At 40.2% G+C, this 18,029-nt stretch overlaps 1 protein-coding gene across 48 annotated transcripts in view; it reads right to left on the reverse strand.

Annotated features, from left to right (window-relative positions):
• Positions 1 to 18,029, reverse strand: part of TRIM37 (tripartite motif containing 37) — a 123,924-nt gene that overhangs the window by 16,780 nt on the left and 89,115 nt on the right. For 11 of the 48 annotated variants that reach the window (XM_003315644.6, XM_063799042.1, XM_054670503.2 and 8 more), the window contains 4 exons: positions 17,843 to 17,971; positions 16,168 to 16,357; positions 12,861 to 12,979; positions 2,082 to 2,198 (listed from right to left, as the gene is read on the reverse strand). In XM_003315644.6, coding sequence (XP_003315692.1) covers positions 2,082 to 2,198; positions 12,861 to 12,979; positions 16,168 to 16,357; positions 17,843 to 17,971 — 555 coding nt within the window. Of the gene's footprint in view, positions 1 to 2,081; positions 2,240 to 12,860; positions 12,980 to 16,167; positions 16,358 to 17,842; positions 17,972 to 18,029 lie in introns of those variants that run through there. The other 37 variants (XM_009432936.3, XM_063799041.1, XM_063799062.1 and 34 more) reach the window with 10 other exon arrangements.

The following is an 18,029-nucleotide window of genomic DNA, read 5'->3' on the forward strand; positions in this document are numbered from 1 at the left end:
CAAGTCTTTAAATAATCTTACCAAATGTGTTATTTAAGTGATAAAGATGTGCTGGGTTGTGAACAAATCTCTGTCTTCAGAGAATTTGTGATCTGAGTCAGGTATAAGCAAACACAAAGGAAAAATAAAGGAGAAAAAAACAAAATGTGTAATAGACACCCACAATTAAAAGATGACAGGAATTGTCTCATTTTGTCCTCCTGGGAACAATCTGGGGACAGCTTAAAAAGGGAACAAGAAGCAATGGTGTATATTCTCAAGATTCAAGACCTTATAAACATAAAACATATTTCAAAGCCAATTAAACTACGCATTCAAGTATCACTACAAAAACCCACCAGCACTCAAATAACTTGCACAAAATTTGGATGCTTATTTTAGAAGCAGAGGAAGTTACTAAAGATGCCTTAATACTTACAAATCATCAAATGCTTGGTTCTGTATTGAAAAAGATACCAGAGCACCAGGAAAATATGCAAAATAAGAAGCAGAAAATGGCATAGGCTTAACAATGTTGTCACTCCAGGATATCTTGCAGAGGAATGTTCAGATTGATTATTAAGACCTCTGGGTAACTTTAAATGTGTATTTCTCTAACTTGACAGTATATCCTTTTACTGATTAATCTGTATTCCAGAAAACTGCTTGACAGCAGAATGCTTATGGTATATCCACATGATAGAATATTAGGTTGCCATAAAAAATGAAGTTTATGAAATTTTAAATAACATACAAATATATTTAAGTGAAAAAAGCAGAATAAAAAACTATTTATAAAATATTTAGGTAGGGCTGGCATGGTAGCTCACACCTGTAACCCCAGTACTTTGGGAGGCCAAGGTGGGCAGATCACCTGAGGTCAGGAGTTCGAGACCAGGCTGGCCAACATGGTGAAACCCTGTCTCTACTAAAAATTACAAAAACTAGCTGGATGTGGTGGCACATGCCTGTAGTCCCAGCTATTCAGGAGGCTGAGGTGGGAGAATTGCTTGAACCCAGGAGGCAGAAGTTGCAGTGAGCTGAGATTGTGCCACTGCACTTCAGCTTGGGAGACAGAGCAAGACTCTGTCTAAAAAAAAAAAGAAGAAGAAATGCAATGCAAATAAGAACAGAAGAAAACAAGGGAAAACATTAATAGTAGGTTTCTCTTGTTTTTTTCCTAATAACTTTTTTGGGGGTAGGAGGGAATAAAAATTGATTTCATAATCTGCATGTATTTCTAAGTTATTTTTATTTTAAAAGGTTAAAGTTATCTTACAGTAGGCTAGAAAAATCTCTGAAAAGGAAAAAAACCCAAACATCTGAAATCTCCCCAGGGGTTGGCAATCATTTCCTATGAAGGGTAAATATTTAGGCATTGTAGGCCACAAATGGACTCTGTTGAAAATTCTTCTTTGGGCTGGGCACGGTGGCTCACGCCTGTAATACCAGGACTTTGGGAGGCCAAGGCAGGTGGATCACGAGGTCAAGAGTTCAAGACCAGCCTGGCCAACATGGTGAAACTCCATCTCTACTAAAAATACAAAAACATTAGCCAGGCATGGTGGTGTATACCTGTAATCCCAGCTACTCAGGAGGCTGAGGCAGGAGAATCGCTTGAACCCAGGAGGCGGAGGCTGCAGTGAGCCAAGATCACGCCACAGCACTCCATCCTGGGTGACAGAACAAGACTCCATCTCAGGGCAAAAAAAAAAAAAAAAAAAACCGCAAAGAAAATTCTTCTTTGTTTCTTTTGCTTGGTTTTTAAAGACTCTTTACAAAGTAAAAACCATTCTCAGGTCACAGACTATACAAAAGCAGGTTGTGGACCCCGTCTCTACCCAGTAAGTAGCACTCGTTAGGTGCAACCAAGCCAAATATTACTGGCTGTGTTTTTTCAGTACTCACCATAATAGTTAACCAAAGAATGTTGCCTCACAAATGACAATAATTAAAAAAAAAAAAAAAGAAGTAGAAGCAGAAGAAGCAAAAGCAGCAGAGCGGAAGAAGTAGAAGTAGCAGAAGTAGCAGCAGCAGAAGAAGAAAGAGAAGCGGCAACGGTGGTTTTATTAATCTGTGTAAAATGACATCATGTGCTGCACCTTCATCCGGGGGCTGTGTCATGACCATGAAGGAGTCGTGAAACCCGCCCACACTGGTATGCTCTTCCTGCTCCTCATTCTCAGTGTCACATTCAATGTCACTGTCGCTACTCATTCCTGGCAGGAAGGAAGGAGAACATGTTTCTGAAAAGAAACCACTGTAAGTAAAAGGAAACAGAAATCTCCGTATCTGCTAAACTGAGATTCCTACTGAATTTTACATGGAATGCCAAGAATTCAACAAACTAAACACTAACAAAACAAAGACAAAAGTAACCGCACAAACCTCGATTCTCTTTAGCTATTTAGAGTGATGGTTTTATTTTTGTTCTCAAAGTTTAAAATTGCCCTTTCCATAGTACCTGAAAGTTATTATTTGAAACCAGCATTAATTTTATTATACTGATAATACTTTTTTCCAAATCAAACACTGTTTTTTTTTCAGTCACAAGAGATAACAGGAACTCTTTTAATCCTGATTCATTATAGACATAATAATATTCCCTAGCCTAAAACATAAATATAAATGTGTTATACAAATCCACATGGTATATGAATATTAGAAATTCTGGCAATTCTAATAATAGTTTGTATTCTAATTGGGCATCTAATTTTTTTGTGTATGTCGGTTGATTTGTATTTATTTTTATTTTTTGAGAGACAGGGTCTCGCTCTGTCACCCTAGGCTGGGCTGCAGTGGCCTGATCATAGCTCACTGCAGCCTCAAACTCCTAAGCTCAAGGGATACTTCCACCTTAGCCTCCCAAGTAGATAGGTCCACAGGTACATGACACCATGCCCTGCTAATTTAAAAATTTTTTGGAGGGACAGGGTCTTGCTATAATATGTTGCCCAGGCTGGTCTTGAAATCCTGGGCTTGAGAAGAGATCCTCCCACTTTAGCCTCTTACAGTGCTGGGATTACAGGTCACTGTGCCTGGCCACATCAGTTGATTTTTAAAAGAATAATTCTATAAAAAGTATTTGTTTCAGCAAGATAGCAAAAAAGAAAACCTGAAAATCTTTCTTCTACAAATCCTTACAAATAGCAAGATAAAATATAAATGTAAAACATTATTTTAATGAACAAGCACATTAAAAGGCAGAAAGGAAATCCACAGTGTCAGAAACAAAGAAAGATAAGGAACTTTCATTAGTGGGTCAGGGACCACAGTTGCCCTGGAGAGCTTCCTGTGAGGATTTTTAAACACTGCCTTGGGATAGAAAAATGAACCCCCCACAGAAAGGGAATTGAAAGTGAGACTAAAACTCCACCCCCTGCATAATGTTAAAATTTTTGTTTGTTTTCTTGAGACAGGGTCTCACTCTGTTACCCAGGCTGGAGTACAGTGGTGCAATCATGGCTTACCGCAGCCTTGACCTCCCAGGGCTCAGATGATCCTCCCACCTCAGCCTCCCAACAGGCCTGTGCCATCACACCTGGCTAATTTTTGTAATTTTTTAGTAGACATGGGATTTCGCCATGTTGCCCAGACTGGTCTTCAACTCCTGAGCTGAAGTGATTCACCCGCTTTGGCCTCCTAAAGTGGTAGCATTACAGGCATGAGCCACCATGCCTGGCCAATGCTAAAATTCCTATTGAAAGAACAGACTAGAAAAATGTCTGCCTACTGGCATAGGAAAACAGCAAGGAATTTTGTCTGTTTCTACTGGGCTCTGAAGAGGGGGAAAAAAGTCTTACCTCAAAATTCAAAGTAAGATTTATGTGCCTAATTTCGGTTTGGGATTTAAGGTTGAGGTTCAAATTTCAAGAAATTAACATAAAAATTATTCAGGAGCTAGTGTCATTTGAATAAAGCAAAAGTAAAATCCTCTCTGGAAGGAAGGTTCTAGGTACAATGGAGTAAGCACATTCCACTCTATCTTTTCCACTGAAAGTAGCAATAAAACCTGGAGAGATGGGTAGTGTAGTTATTTAAGGATATTCATAGTTATTTACTTTGAAAAGTAAATAGAAACAGGCATACTGATGAAGTCTGAATTTGAATGACAGCAAAACTGGCAGATTAAAACAAGACCCAGAGTCTTATTAAAAAAAAAAAACAAAAAAACCTAATGAAAACGTTCAGGATACAACCCCAAATTATTCAGCATATGAAAAACCAGGAAAGACAACCAACAAACATCAATGATGAGATGACACAGATGTCTGGAATTATTTAAGGGCTTTAAAGCTAGATAAAATGCTCATCAGCCAGGCCTGGTGGCACATGCCTGTAGTCCCAGCTACTTGAAAGGCTGAGGCAGGAGGATTGCTTGAGCCCAGGAGTTTGGGACTAGCCTGGGCAACTTAGCAAAGCCCCATCTCTACCAAAAAAAAAAAAAAAAAAAAAAAAAAAAAAAAATTTAAAAATTAGCCAGGCACACAGTGGTGTGCACCTGTAATTGTCCTAGCTACTAGGGAGGCTGAGGAGGGAGGCCCACTTGAGCCCAGGAGTTCAAGCCTGCAGTGAGCTATGATTGTACCACTGTACTCCAGCCTGGGTAACAGAACACAAGACCCTGAGGGACAGAGGAAGGAAGAATTAAGAATGAAGGGGATAAAGGGACTGGTCTAAATTGTGTCAAATAGAATGCCATAGAGATAGCAAAAATAACAAAGGAGAGACAATAGATAAAAGGAAAAAAGTTGAAAATTTTGTAGAATTATAAAAAACATTCTGAATTAAATACAAATAAAACATATCAAAATTTGTGGGATGTGACTATAGCAGTGCTTAAAAGGAAAGGTATGCCATTAAGTGTTTATATTAGAAGAGAAAATATCTCAAATCAATAATCTAAACTACTACTTTAAGAAACTAGAAAAAGGAAATTAAACTCAAAGCAAGTAAAAGGAAGGAAATAATAAAAAACATAATAAAATCAGCAGAAAAACAAAAAACCACAATGAAACAAAATGGTGTTTCTTTGAAAAGATCGATAAAGTTAAAAAAGCCTCTAGGTAGACTCACTAACAAAAAGAGAGCAAACAAAATTTCCAATATCAGGAATGAAAGAGGACATCAACTACAGATTCTATAAACAGTAAAATATAATAAAATGCTATAAGTAACTGTATGCTCATGAAACCAAAAACAGATGAAATGAGCAAATTCTTTCCTAGGTACAAACTACCAAAGGTTACTCAAGGAAAAAATCGATGGGTATTTTAACTCTTAAAGAAATAAAATCTGCTCTAGTTAAAAAAGCTTCCAACAAAGGCAACTGTGGCCCCACATGGCTTCAATGGTACACTCTTCCTTTTCTGTTTTCAAGAAGAGTTTGGTTAGCATTATTTCAGCCTTAAATATTTATAAAATGGTCTCCATCTTCAGCAAAGACAAAAAACAAAACAAAACAAAACAAAAAAACAAACTTTCCTGTTCTAAAAGAGTGAAGAGTTTACAACAATTTTATGAAGTAGGGGAAAAAGAAAAAGAGCAGAGACCATTAAAGAGGCCAAAACTAGCTAGTTCTGTGAAGCACCACCTCCACCTTGTGGCCCTTCATGGAACTGTTGCTGAAAACACTAAAACACACTGAGTTGAACTTCAAGGCACAAATTTGACCTCTTATTAGTAGTGTTTCTGAATTCCCGACAAATACCAACCTTCAGGATTCAAAAACAATGAATTGGAATTCTCTGGAATTCCCCAAATCTACATTATTCTTTTAAAAAAGTTATTAAATACATTTTTCAAACTCTATTCATTACATGTATCTTTTTTTTTTGAGACGACGTCTCACTCTGTCACCCAGGCTGGCGTGCCACTGCGTGATCTCGGCCTACTGCAACCTCCACCTCCCAGGTTCAAGCAATTCTCCTGTCTCAGCCTCCCGAGTAGCTGGGATTACAGGCATGTGCCACCACACCCAGCTAATTTTTTTGTATTTTTAGTAGAGATGTGTTTCACCATATTGGCCAAGCTGGTCTCGAACTCCTGACCTTGTGATCCACCCGCTTCGGCCTCCCAAAGTGCTGGGATTATAGGTGTGAGCCACCACATCCAGCCTACATGTGTATCTTTAAAAAAAATCATTTAATTAGTATTTGTAAGAGCTGAGGCCTATAGTGAATATTCAAATGCTAGACTGCATGTGGGTATTACTGGGTAGTATGTGAACAATGTAACGTTTAGAACTCAGCAAGGTTTACAGTACTATGCAGAATCACATGTTAATAAAAATGCCAATATAAGGATTTTGCTTCAAAATCTTTCTTGGAACACCACTCAATTTTTATTAAGTATACCATGTGTAAACTCATTATTATTTACTTAGCAGCAGACAGGGCCATGAACACACATAAAATGGCGATATTTATAATGAGGACTGATTTGTAATCACTTCTTTCCAAGGAGCTCCTGTTGACCTTAACCTTTGATTCGAGGTATCAGTATTTCCAGTTTTTACTTTCAACTTGCCCTAAGTAGATTCCTTCAAATCAGTAATGTTTCTGTGTTGTTAAAATTAATTCTAATAAGACAATTAGAATAATGTTTTCCATTTGTTAAACTTCTTGACTAATTTTTTTCAGAATTCAAAAAAAACACACATTTCCCAAGAAATGCTAGGAAGAAATTCCTGCATGAAAACGCCTGGTCTTTTATCAAGCACTAAGATCTGGAAGTTTCCTACCTTTGTGAATGTAAAGAAAAAGACAAATGGCTGGACGTCAATGATAGCAATTACAAGATACTATTAATTGTAAGGAGCTTCAGAGATTGTTAATGCAAAAGAAATCTGCATCTTATTACTCTGTCAATCATCTACCATATTTTTTGAGCACCTACTATGTATGTGCTCAGTAAAGCTAACTTGAGTTATAACTCCCTTAAATCAAGTTGCTCGAATTTCAGATGCTATGGAAAATACATTAACCACCTGGTACAGATGACACTTTGTATTCTAGTCACCAACAATTTATCTGCCTTTCTCCTTTCGAAGAGGACCCTGATATTGTTCAGGTATTTTCCCTTACCATATATCCATGTGGAACGAGTTGGTGAGGGAGACCAACTAACTGGACTTGGCTGGCTGGGTGCACGGTGGCTCATGCCTATAATCCCAGCACTTTGGGTGGCCAAGGCAGGCAGATTGCCCGAGGTCAGGAGTTCGAGACCAGCATGGCTAACATGGCAAAACCCCGTCTCTACTAAAAATACAAAAATTAGCCGGGCATGGCAGCAGACGCCTATAATCCCAGCTACTTGGGAGGCTGAGGCAGGAGAATCGCTTGAACCTGGGAGGTGGAGGTAACAGTGAGTCAAGATTGCACCACTGCACTCCAGCCTGGGCAACAGAGCAAGACTCTGTCTCCAAAAAATAAATAAATAAATAAATAACTGGACTTGGCCAATTTTCCTTGACAGTGGCTGACGAGATAGAAGAGGAAGTTGTTGAGGTGCTTAGAGAAAGGTTGATGCTGGAGATATATAGAATAAATCAATCCTCTTCCACTCCCAGGATGCTGTTCTGACTCTGATGTCTAGAACTGCAGCAAACATCTTACCGCCCTGAGAAGAGCTAAGCCTCTCACTCAGAATAGCAGGGCAAAAGATAAAACAACCCCACCCCCACCCTCCAACACACACACACACACACACACACACACACACACACACACACACCACCCCACCCCCACCCTCCAACACACACACACACACACACACACACACACACACACACACACACACGTTCCTGATGACACTGAGCAGCTAAATTTTCTAATCCTGAAACTGCTCTACCACAGGTGTACCTTCTTATTGAGAGATTTGTTAATGTAAAAGAGTTAATTTTCCTTTTTGTTCAAGTCAGTTAATTTTTCGATGAATTTTGTTAAAGGCATCTTAATAATTACCCTAAATGATCAGCAATGGCAGGCCATCAGACTTTGTATTCCTCTTAAAGAGGCCACCAGCAAGGTTTTTAACAGGCATGCCAAGGCTTTTCCCCAGATGGTGTTTTGAGTACCCCTGATTTAACTGAAGGGGGTTTGTGCTACTTCAGCAAGAAGTCAGAGAGCAAAGCCTTTAGTTTTACAAAGAACAAGAAATAAACTGGCCTACCTACAGTTGTGCAGGTCATCAATTGAAAGAAAAAATAAGTCAACCTTTTCAGCATCAGATCATTAAACCAGAGACTAATACAACCAAAGGTTGTCCCATATGGTTCCAGTAAAAAGGAAAAGGCCTATTTATGTTCATATCTAAGAAAAAAGTTATTTTTAAACTGATGCTTAAGAGCAATTAAGAGACACTTTAGTAGTCCCAAATTCCCAGCCAGTACCACAAACAATGCCTTAAAGTCCTCCAGACAACCTTCTCTTTGAGAAAGAGAGAGAACCCCACAGTGATATGACACCGAATGTCTTCTTTTTGTATTCAGCTAAAATAAAGAGTCTTGTTTTTCCTAAGCATGGATACAAGACAAATCCATTCAACTGTCTACTAAGGCTTATAGGTATATAAGGGTTTCCTGAGAACTTGCTCTTGCTGATGATAGAATAATACTGGCAACAGTGAGCAAGGCCGCATTCTCCTCGAGAAACAAAGCTGATTACAGGAGGCACAGGGCTTCCTTTGTCTCCTGTACTACCTTCTCTCAGCCTCATCAGTTAGTCTCCTTCTCACAGTCTATCCTGGGACTCTGGAGGTAAACAAGCTGTTCAGATACCAACAAATTACAAGGGTGTACTTCTGTGTCCCTGTTGATTTGCACATTCACAGCAATTTTTCTTATTGAGTTCTAGGTGCTATTTATAGCACAACACCCCATATATAAAGATAAAATGTGTTACTGAATAACACTGACCATTTAACTCTAAATCCTACATGAATAACTCCATTCTTTCAAAGACGTGGAAAATGTACCGATCTTCACTATGGCCAAGCAAATGCCTTTCTTCAGTTTAGGAGAAGCCGTCAATTAGCTTTAAATAAGAAATGAAACTGGTGTCAAAAAGTTCCAGTGTTTTCTGTGCTGAGCAGCCATTTTATATATAAAAATTAGTGCTGAGATAATGTAAATTGATAAATTGGAGGCTGAAATTAAGTCCAAATCAGGCGGCCGGGTGTGGTGGCTCATGTCTGTAACCCAGCACTTTGGGAAGCTGAGGCAGAAGGATCATTTGAGCCCAGGAGTTTAAGACCAGTCTGAGCATACAGCAAGACCAAGTCTCTATAAAAAATTAAAAATAAAGAAGCCCAAATCATTTCACCTAACCATGCTTCTTACCAATTTTCCTGCCTCTAGTTCCACATATGCTATTCCCACCCCCAAATCCATTCTCCACAATGCAGCTAGAGTAGAAATGTTAAAGTGTCACTTCTAACTTAGATCCTATTCAAATGACAAAGTTCAAATTCTAGCTGGGACATTCCACGTAACTCTTCATGATCTGGCCTCTGTCTGTCTCCCTTCTGGCCTTTCACCAGTCTTCATCTGGCTAACTCCTACTCATCCCTTAGGATGATCTTTCCAAGGGTGGATTAGGGACTAGGTTAGCAGAGAGAGGCGACAGTTAAGAGCACTGGCTCTAGGTTCAAATTCTAGCTCTTCCAAGTTCTTTTTTTTCTTCTTTTTTTTGAGACAGAGTCTCGCTCTGTCACCCAGGCTGGAGTGCAATGGCCACAATCTCAGCTCATTGCAACCTCTGCCTCCTTGGTTTAAGTGATTCTCCTGCCTCAGCCTCTTGAGTAGCTGGGATTATAGGAGTGTGCCACCATGCTTGGCTGATTTTTCTATTTTTAGTAGAGATGGGGTTTCACCATGTTGGCCAGGCTGGTCTCAAACTCCTGACCTCAGGTGATCTGCCCACCTCGGCCTTCCCAAAGTGCTGGGATTACAGGCATTAGCCAACATGCCCAACCTTCCAATTTCTTTTCTTTTCTTTTCTTTTTGAGACGAAGTTTCACTCTTGTTGCCCAGGCTGGAGCGCAATGGTGCGATCTCAGCTCACTGTAACCTCCGCCTCCTGGGTTCAAGCAATTCTCCTGCCTCAGCCTCCCAAGTAGATGGGATTACAGGTGCCCGCCACCATACTCGGCTAATTTTTGTATATTTAGTAAAGATGGGGTTTCACCATGTTGACCAGGCTGGTCTTGAACTTCTGAACTCAGGTGATCCACCCTCCTTGGCCTCCCAAAGTGTTGGGACTACAGGCATGAGCCACTGCACCCGGCCCTGGCCTTCCAATTTCTAACCCTGTGACTTTGGGTAAGGTAAATTACATCTCCAGGCCTCAGCTTACTCACCTGTAAAACTAGGTTAACAAAAGCAACTACCATGTAGAGTTATTCTGAGAATAACAGAATACTGGTAAAGTCTTTAACACAGTAAGAACTTAGTATTACTATTATTTTTATTACATATCTCATTTTTGAGCTGCCTATAAACCTTATCACAGCACTCATCGTCCTATATTACAACTGGCTATTAGTCTCCCCTGACACCTAACAATTGGTTTTCAACTGCTCTCCTTGCCGCCCTCCTACCAATACCACCACACATACCTAGCATACCTGAGAGCTACAACTTATTTCTATTAATAACTGTGGCCCACTCTGGCAAGTGATTCTCAAGGAGTGGTCACCTCTGGTTGAGAATTATTTAGTTCAACTATTGGTTCTTGACTGGGGATGATTTTGCCTCCCAGGAAACATCTGGCAATGACTAGAGACATTTTTGGTTGTTGTAACCGGAGGGAAACACTACTGGTATCTAGTGGTTAACAGCTGAGGATGCTGCTAAACATTCCACAGTGCAGAGAACAGTCCCTGTAAAATAAAGAATTATGTGGCCTAAATGGCAATGGTGCGAAGGTGGAGAAAGTCTGAACTAGATAGTAAGTTCAGGAATTTTATCACTGGCATCAAATGCAACATCCGGTAAATTAGAAGCATTTCATAAATGTTGCATGAAAAAAATGAGCTTGTTATTACTGTCATTTGAAATAGAGTCTCACTCTGTCGTCCAGGCTGGAGTGCAGTGGCATGATCTCAGCTCACTGCAACCTCTGCCTCCCGGTTCAAGCAATTCTCCTGCCTCAGCCTCCCAAGTAGCTGGGATTACAGGTGTCTGCTACCACATCTGGCTAATTTTTCTATATTTAGTAGAGATGAGGTGTCACTATGTTTGCCAGGCTGGTCTCAAACTCCTGACTTCAAGTGATCCGCCTGCCTCAGCCTCCCAAAGTACTGGGATTACAGGCATGAGCCACTGCGCTTGGTGGAAGAAAAATGAGCTTGTAATTCCAGCATATTCTGTAGTAATTTAAGCTACTACAATCCAGTATGTATGGAGACACATAGAAAGTAACTATTCCCCGGCCGGCCTTGGTGGCTCACGCCTGTAATCCTAGCACTTTGGGAGGCTGAGGCGAGTGGTTCACGAGGTCAGGAGTTCAAGACCAGCCTGGCCAACACAGTGAAATCCCGTCTCTTACTAAAAATACAAAAATTAGCCAGATGTGTTGGCAAGCGCCTGTAATCCCAGCTATGCAGAGGCTGAGGCAGGAGAATTGCTTGAACCCGGGAGTTGGAGGCTGCAGTGAGCCAAGACTGTGCCACTGCACTCCAGCCTGGGCAACAGAGCTAGACTCCGTCTCGGGAAAAAAAAAAAAAAAAAAAAAAAAAAACAGAAAAAGAAAGTATTCGCCACAGGCCCATTCTATAAAGATCTTCAATCATAATATTTCTTTCTTGATGTTTTAACAATAAACACATCATTTACAAAAATCTTTTCTATTTAATCTCTTCTACTGAAATAATGCTGCCCATTACAGAAGCACCAATTAAGAAAACCAAAATGTTTAGTGTTCTTTAACTGAGAAACCTGAAAATGCCACCACCTACACACCCTCTTCTTAGGGCAGCTGAGTAGATGCTGGCACCTGTATGTATGCTTTGAGCTACAATTCATCAATCATTGAAATTCAAATGAGTGCAGAGGTGGAAGGTGGTGGAGTTTCACTAAGAAATGAAAAAATTACAAGGCCAAATATCATTAAGAGAGTTGACATTCTTTTCTACCAATTTATAAAGGACACAGCAAGGGCAATACACATAGCCTTGTTCTAAGCACCTCTGTTGCCCCAAATTGCAAAATGTCTTCTATGCTTTTAGATAAACAATAATGAACTTGGATGAACATGCAAAAGAAACACTAGAAAGTACAGCTGAGAACAAGCTGAAGTCAGTCATCATACAGGATTTAAAAAATGGTCAAAACTTGGAATGCTTCTTTAAGAAGAAAAAAGCAATCTACAGACACTAATTAAGACTGACTTTAAAAAATACTTAACATTTACTATTCTAATTAGTTGTTCTAGGGCATATCTTCCCCATTAGATTGTGAACATATCTAATTCAACTTTGTATTAATAAATCTAGCAAAAATTCGATGCCTGGTATGTAGGTGCCTTAACATATTTATTGACCGAACAGATGAACTATATGCAGATTTTTTCCCCATACAAATGCCTGTTCTAGTAAGGCCTGTCCTTTTATATAGTAACTTACCCATTTTGCCTTCCTCTGTATTTGGTATCTTAGCAAATCAAATTCAGTGGCACAAGGAATGTTGTGTTCAGATCAAGCATGTCGAATAGCAGATCTCAGTAACATTTCCATTAAACCAACCACTCCCTATCCCTATCACTACCAACAGCAGCAGCAGCAGCAGCAGCACCACCACCACCACCACCACCCACCACCCACCACCAAAAAAGGGACAGAATTCTCATTTCCTGCTTACTTATAAGTTTATCATTCCTTACCTTCTTCAGGGGCAGCTGAAGCTCCTTCAGGTAGTACAGGCTGTAACTCTCCAGTTTCAGAATTATTTTCCAAATCAGTCATCTGCAGTCCTTCCAGATGACCTCCTTTAGCATTAGCCCTCAAAGAAGAAAACAACTTGATATTTCTATATAACTAGTGACACAATAATCTATATTTTCTTTTTGAACTGAGCACCAAACTAAGTAGGGTACGTGCTCTGGTGCTTAATACTAAATTTCAAATTTTATCTGAAAATATTTCACTAAGGTCCTGGCACAGTGGCTTATGCCTGTAATCCCAGCACTTTGGGAGGCCAAGGCGGGTGGATCACCTGAGGTAGGAGTTCAAGACCAGCCTGGCCAAGATGGTGAAACCCCATTTCCACTAAAAATACAAAAATTAGCCGGGTATGGTCGTGGGCGCCTGTAATCCCAGCTACTCGGGAGGCTGAGGCAGAGAATTTCTTGAACCCGGGACGTGGAGGTTGCAGTGAGCCGAGGTTGCACCACTGCACTCCAGCCTGGGCAACAGAGTGAGACTCTGTCTCAAAAAAAAAAACAATTTTTTTTTTCACTAAATATTCACAAAAAAAGTTATGAAATGGTGGATTACATCAATGTTGGTATCCTGGTTGTGATATTGTACTACAGTTATGCAAAATGTTATCATTAGGGGAGAAAAGTACACAGGATCTCTCTGCATTATTTCTTACAACTGAATGTGAACCTATAATTAGCTCAATAAAATTTTAACTTATAAATACAAATAGAAGTTTTAAATAATATGTTCTAATAGGGAAAGACTTTTGAGATATATTATTATTGCTATTATTTGAGATAGAGTCTCACTCTGTCACCCAGGCTAGAGTGTAGTGATGTGATCTCAGCTCACTGCAACCGCTGCCTCCTGGGTTCAAGTGATTCTCCTGCCTCAGCCTCCCAAGTAGCTGGGATTACAGGTGTCCAGCACCACGCCCGGAAATTTTTGTACTTTGTTTTTAGTAGAGACAGTGTTTCACCATGATGGCCAGGCTGGCTCGAACTCCTGACCTCAAGTGATCTGCCCACCTCAGCCTCCCAAAGTGCTGGGGTTACAGGTGTGAGCCACCGTGCCTGGCCTGAGAGATATTATTGAATGAGAAAATAAAGTACATCTTCTGTATTAAAAAAGCTACATAGTCACAGTTCCTTAAATATACACAAAAACTGAGAAGACACAGCACACATGAAAAATTAAGAACAGCATGAATATGTGTGGGCAGGAGGTTGGAAAACTAGGTCATGGGAGTTAAGGATGGGAAATTTTTCACTTTTTTTTTTTCCTTTCATTTTGAAACACTTATCATTAGTATTTAATATTTATTTTTATTTAAAAAATAAACAGAGGCAAGGTCTTGCTATGTTGCCTAGGGTGTTCTCAAACTCCTGGGCTCAGGCCATCCTCCCACCTCAGCCTCCAAAGTGCTGGGATTACAGGTGTGTGCCACTGTGCCCAGCCTTTCATTAGTATTTAAACTTTTTGCTTACACTACTTTAAATCAGGCAGGAAAAAAAAAGACATGAGCTGGACAGCACCTACATGAACCAGGCTGGCAGATAAAATCAACTGCAAAATGAGGATCAAGCTGCAGACACTTGCACAGGATTTTACACTCTAGAAAAAAAAAAACTAAGTTCATGTATATTTAATTGTGGTGACTAAAGGCAGATAAAAATATCTCCATAGCAAATAAAATATAAGAGCTAGTTGCACTTTAATTCGAAGAAATGTATAAAACATCAGGCTAGATAGTAGGTAGGGAAGACAAGATAATCTCCAGTGATTTTAACACCTTTCTACTACTGAAACTTGAGCCAGAAAGCTAAACCATCAGCTAGCTGATCTTGTAGTTTTGGTAATGAGCCAGACCTTGACTATATAAAATTAAGTAAAATTAAAGGATGTTCATCTTTCTCCAATTTAGGTAAAATTCTTTTCAGGGTCTCCAAAATAGAACTATTTCATTGTTTAAATTTAGAAATAGGTTTAATATCCATAAAATAGATAAGCAGATGGATATTAATGGCTAATCATCTGCCACATCCATAGCCAATATCCATAATCACTCTATCTTTTGAATAGATGGAAGTTTAATTGCCATGCCGGGGATTTGAGTTTATGTCTCCTTAGGGGAGAGATAAACGTGTTAACTACTATATATCTTTTTGGGAAATTCCAACTATAAGTTTTGAGGATACTTTGATAAGAGGAGAGAATAAAGATGAGATAAAAGCAGAAAAGCAGTGTTAAAGTTGCTGTAAGTGCTTTGTTTCATACAAAATATATATAAATGCCTGTGACACATAATATAGCCCAACACTAACATCTTTGACAAGTGTAGGATAGACTGAAAAAAAAAAAAAAGGCTGACCGCCCCCCTACCGCCAACACATACAAATTTACAAGGCAGAGTTCAGATAAGGTTACGTATCATTGTGAAAATGAGCTCTTTAACTGTGAAAATGAGCTCTAACATATTTAAACTAAACTTCCGGTACGATCTCATCCCATTAAAAAAAGTACTATCTCTTGAGACCATGGTGAAACCCCATCTCTACTAAAAATACAAAAAAAAAAAAAAAAAATCAGCTGGGCATGGTGGTGGGCGCCTGTAGTCCCGGCTACTTGGAGAGGCTGAGGTAGGAGAATGGCATGAACCTGGGAGGCGGAGCGTGCAGTGAGCTGAGATCATGCCACTGCACTCCAGCCTGGGCGACAGAGCGAGACTCCATCTCAAAAAAAAAAAAAGTAGTATCTCATCCCATTAAAAAAAAAAAAGTAAAATCTCTGATACTTTAAAAAGTTAAAATTTAGGCCAGGTGCAGTGGCTCACGCCTGTAATCCCAACACTCTGGGAGGCTGAGGTGGGCATATCACTTGAGGTCTCAGGAGTTCAAGACCAGCCTGGCCAACATGGCAAAACCTCGTCTCTACTAAAAATACAAAAATTAGCAGGGTGTGGTGGCGGGCACCTGTAATCCCAGCTACTTGGGAGGCTGAGGCAGGAGAATCACTTAAACCCGGGAGGCAGAGGTTGCAGAGAGCTAAGATCACGCCACTGCACTCCAGCCTGGGTGACAGAGCGAGGCTCTGTTAAAAAAAATAAAAAAAATAAAAAAAGTTAAAATTTAGTGCAATAAATGTATTTTCTGTCCACTAAAAAATTAACAAGGTACAAATTAATTTGTTCATCATGATGCATACTTAAAGTTCCAAACAAAGCTATTAGCTATTATACCATTACATATACAAAACAACTTAATTTACCCCAAGGTGACCATTTTCCTCCTTTTCTCAACAGCAGGCAAGCCACTGAAAACTGCAACCACAACAGCATCTGAATCCAAAGCTTTACACTGCCGGTCTTCAGTTTTTGGCAGAATATCACCGATACTGCCATGTATCAAGGCTCGGGGAGAACTGTGCCTGCTCCCAGACTGAGAGCTTCCTGGGGAGCCTTCAAAAAAAGGAAGACGGAATACAAAAATTAGCTGGGCATGGTGGTGTGCACCTGTAATCCCAGCTACTTGGGAGGTTGAAACACAAGGATCACTTGAACCTGGGAGGCGGAGGTTGCAGTGAGCTGAGATTGTGCTACACTCCAGCCTGGACAACAGAGCAAGACTCTGTCTCCAAAAAATAAAATAAAATAAAATAAAAGGAGGGATAATCAGAAAAAAGGCAAATAAACATGAAAGGTCTCTCTCAGTTACATTAGAAAATCTCACTATATATATCATTTTAAAACTACATAAAAACTTCAAAAATAGGCCAGGCGTGGTGGCTCATGCCTGTAATCCTGGCACTCTGGGAGGCTAAGGCGGATGGATCACCTGAGGTCAGGAATTCAAGACCAGCCTGGCCAATGTGGCGAAACCCCATCTCTACTACAAATACAAAAATTAGCCAGGCGTGGTGGCGTGCACTTGTAGTCCCAGTTACTCGGGAGACTGAGGCAGGAGAATCACTTGAACACGGCGGACGGAGGTTGCGGTGACCCGAGATCGCACCATTGCACTCCAGCCTGGGCAACAAGAGCAAAAAACTCCATCTCAAAAAAAAAAAAAAAAACTTCAAAAATAATTTTGAAACATATCCCTTGTTTTTTATGCCAAGCATTTAAAATTAAGGAGTCCAGGCCAAGTGTTGTGGCTCACACCTGTAATTTTATACTTTGGGAGGCTGAGACAGGAAGATTGTTTGAGCCCAAAAGTTCAAGAGCAGCCTGGACAATGTAGCAAAACCCTGTCTTGGCAAAAAAAAAAAAAAAAAAAAGCCAGGTATGGCTGCACGTGTCTGGGTCTGTGGTCCCAGCTACTTGGGAGGCTGAGGTGGAAGGATCACTTTTGTCTGGGAGGTCAAGGCTACAGTGAGCTATGATTGCACCACTGCATCCCTAGCCTGGAAAACAGAGCAAGACTCTGTCTCAGGAAAACAACAAAAATAAAGAATAAATAAAATTAAGGTGTTTAGAATACATAGTCTAATGGCTGCATTTTGTTAAGGGTCTGTTCTGTTGTGAGATCAAGAAACTTTCCAGCCAGGTGTGGTGGGGCTCATTCCTGTAATCCTAGCACTTTGGGAGGTTGAGGCAGGCGGATTGCTTGAGCTCAGGAGTTTAAGACCAGCCTGGGCAACCTGTCTCTACAAAAAATACAAAAATTAGCTAGGCGTAGTGGTGCACACCTGTAGTCCCAGCTACTTGGTGGGGCTGAGGCAGGAGGATCTCTTAAACCACCGGTCGAGGCCACGGTGAGCCAAGATCGCACCACTGCACTCCAGCCTGGGTGACAAAGTGAGACCCTGCTTCAAAAAAAGAAACTTTCAAATCCAACTTTAGCATTTTTGGTACCCTTCAAGATCTAAAGCTCCACGATAACATCAATTTCAGGTAATAAATATCTACCCCACTAAAAGTACATTCTGAATCCCTCAAATTTACCTTCAGACAGAGTCTGACAGTCTCCCTTTGAACGACTATTTTCTCCAGGGTCCACTGCTCTTCGAAGTGATAGACTACCTGCTACACTGGATCGACCTGGCTTGGGCGAATTACTCTTCTTATTTGTGGCTGCAAAGACATTTAAGAACACCTCTGAATAGGCTACAACAGCACAAAACTCACTATT

The sequence above is a fragment of the Pan troglodytes genome, chromosome 19 (genome assembly GCF_028858775.2).
Source record: "Pan troglodytes isolate AG18354 chromosome 19, NHGRI_mPanTro3-v2.0_pri, whole genome shotgun sequence".
Classification (NCBI taxonomy): domain Eukaryota; kingdom Metazoa; phylum Chordata; class Mammalia; order Primates; family Hominidae; genus Pan; species Pan troglodytes.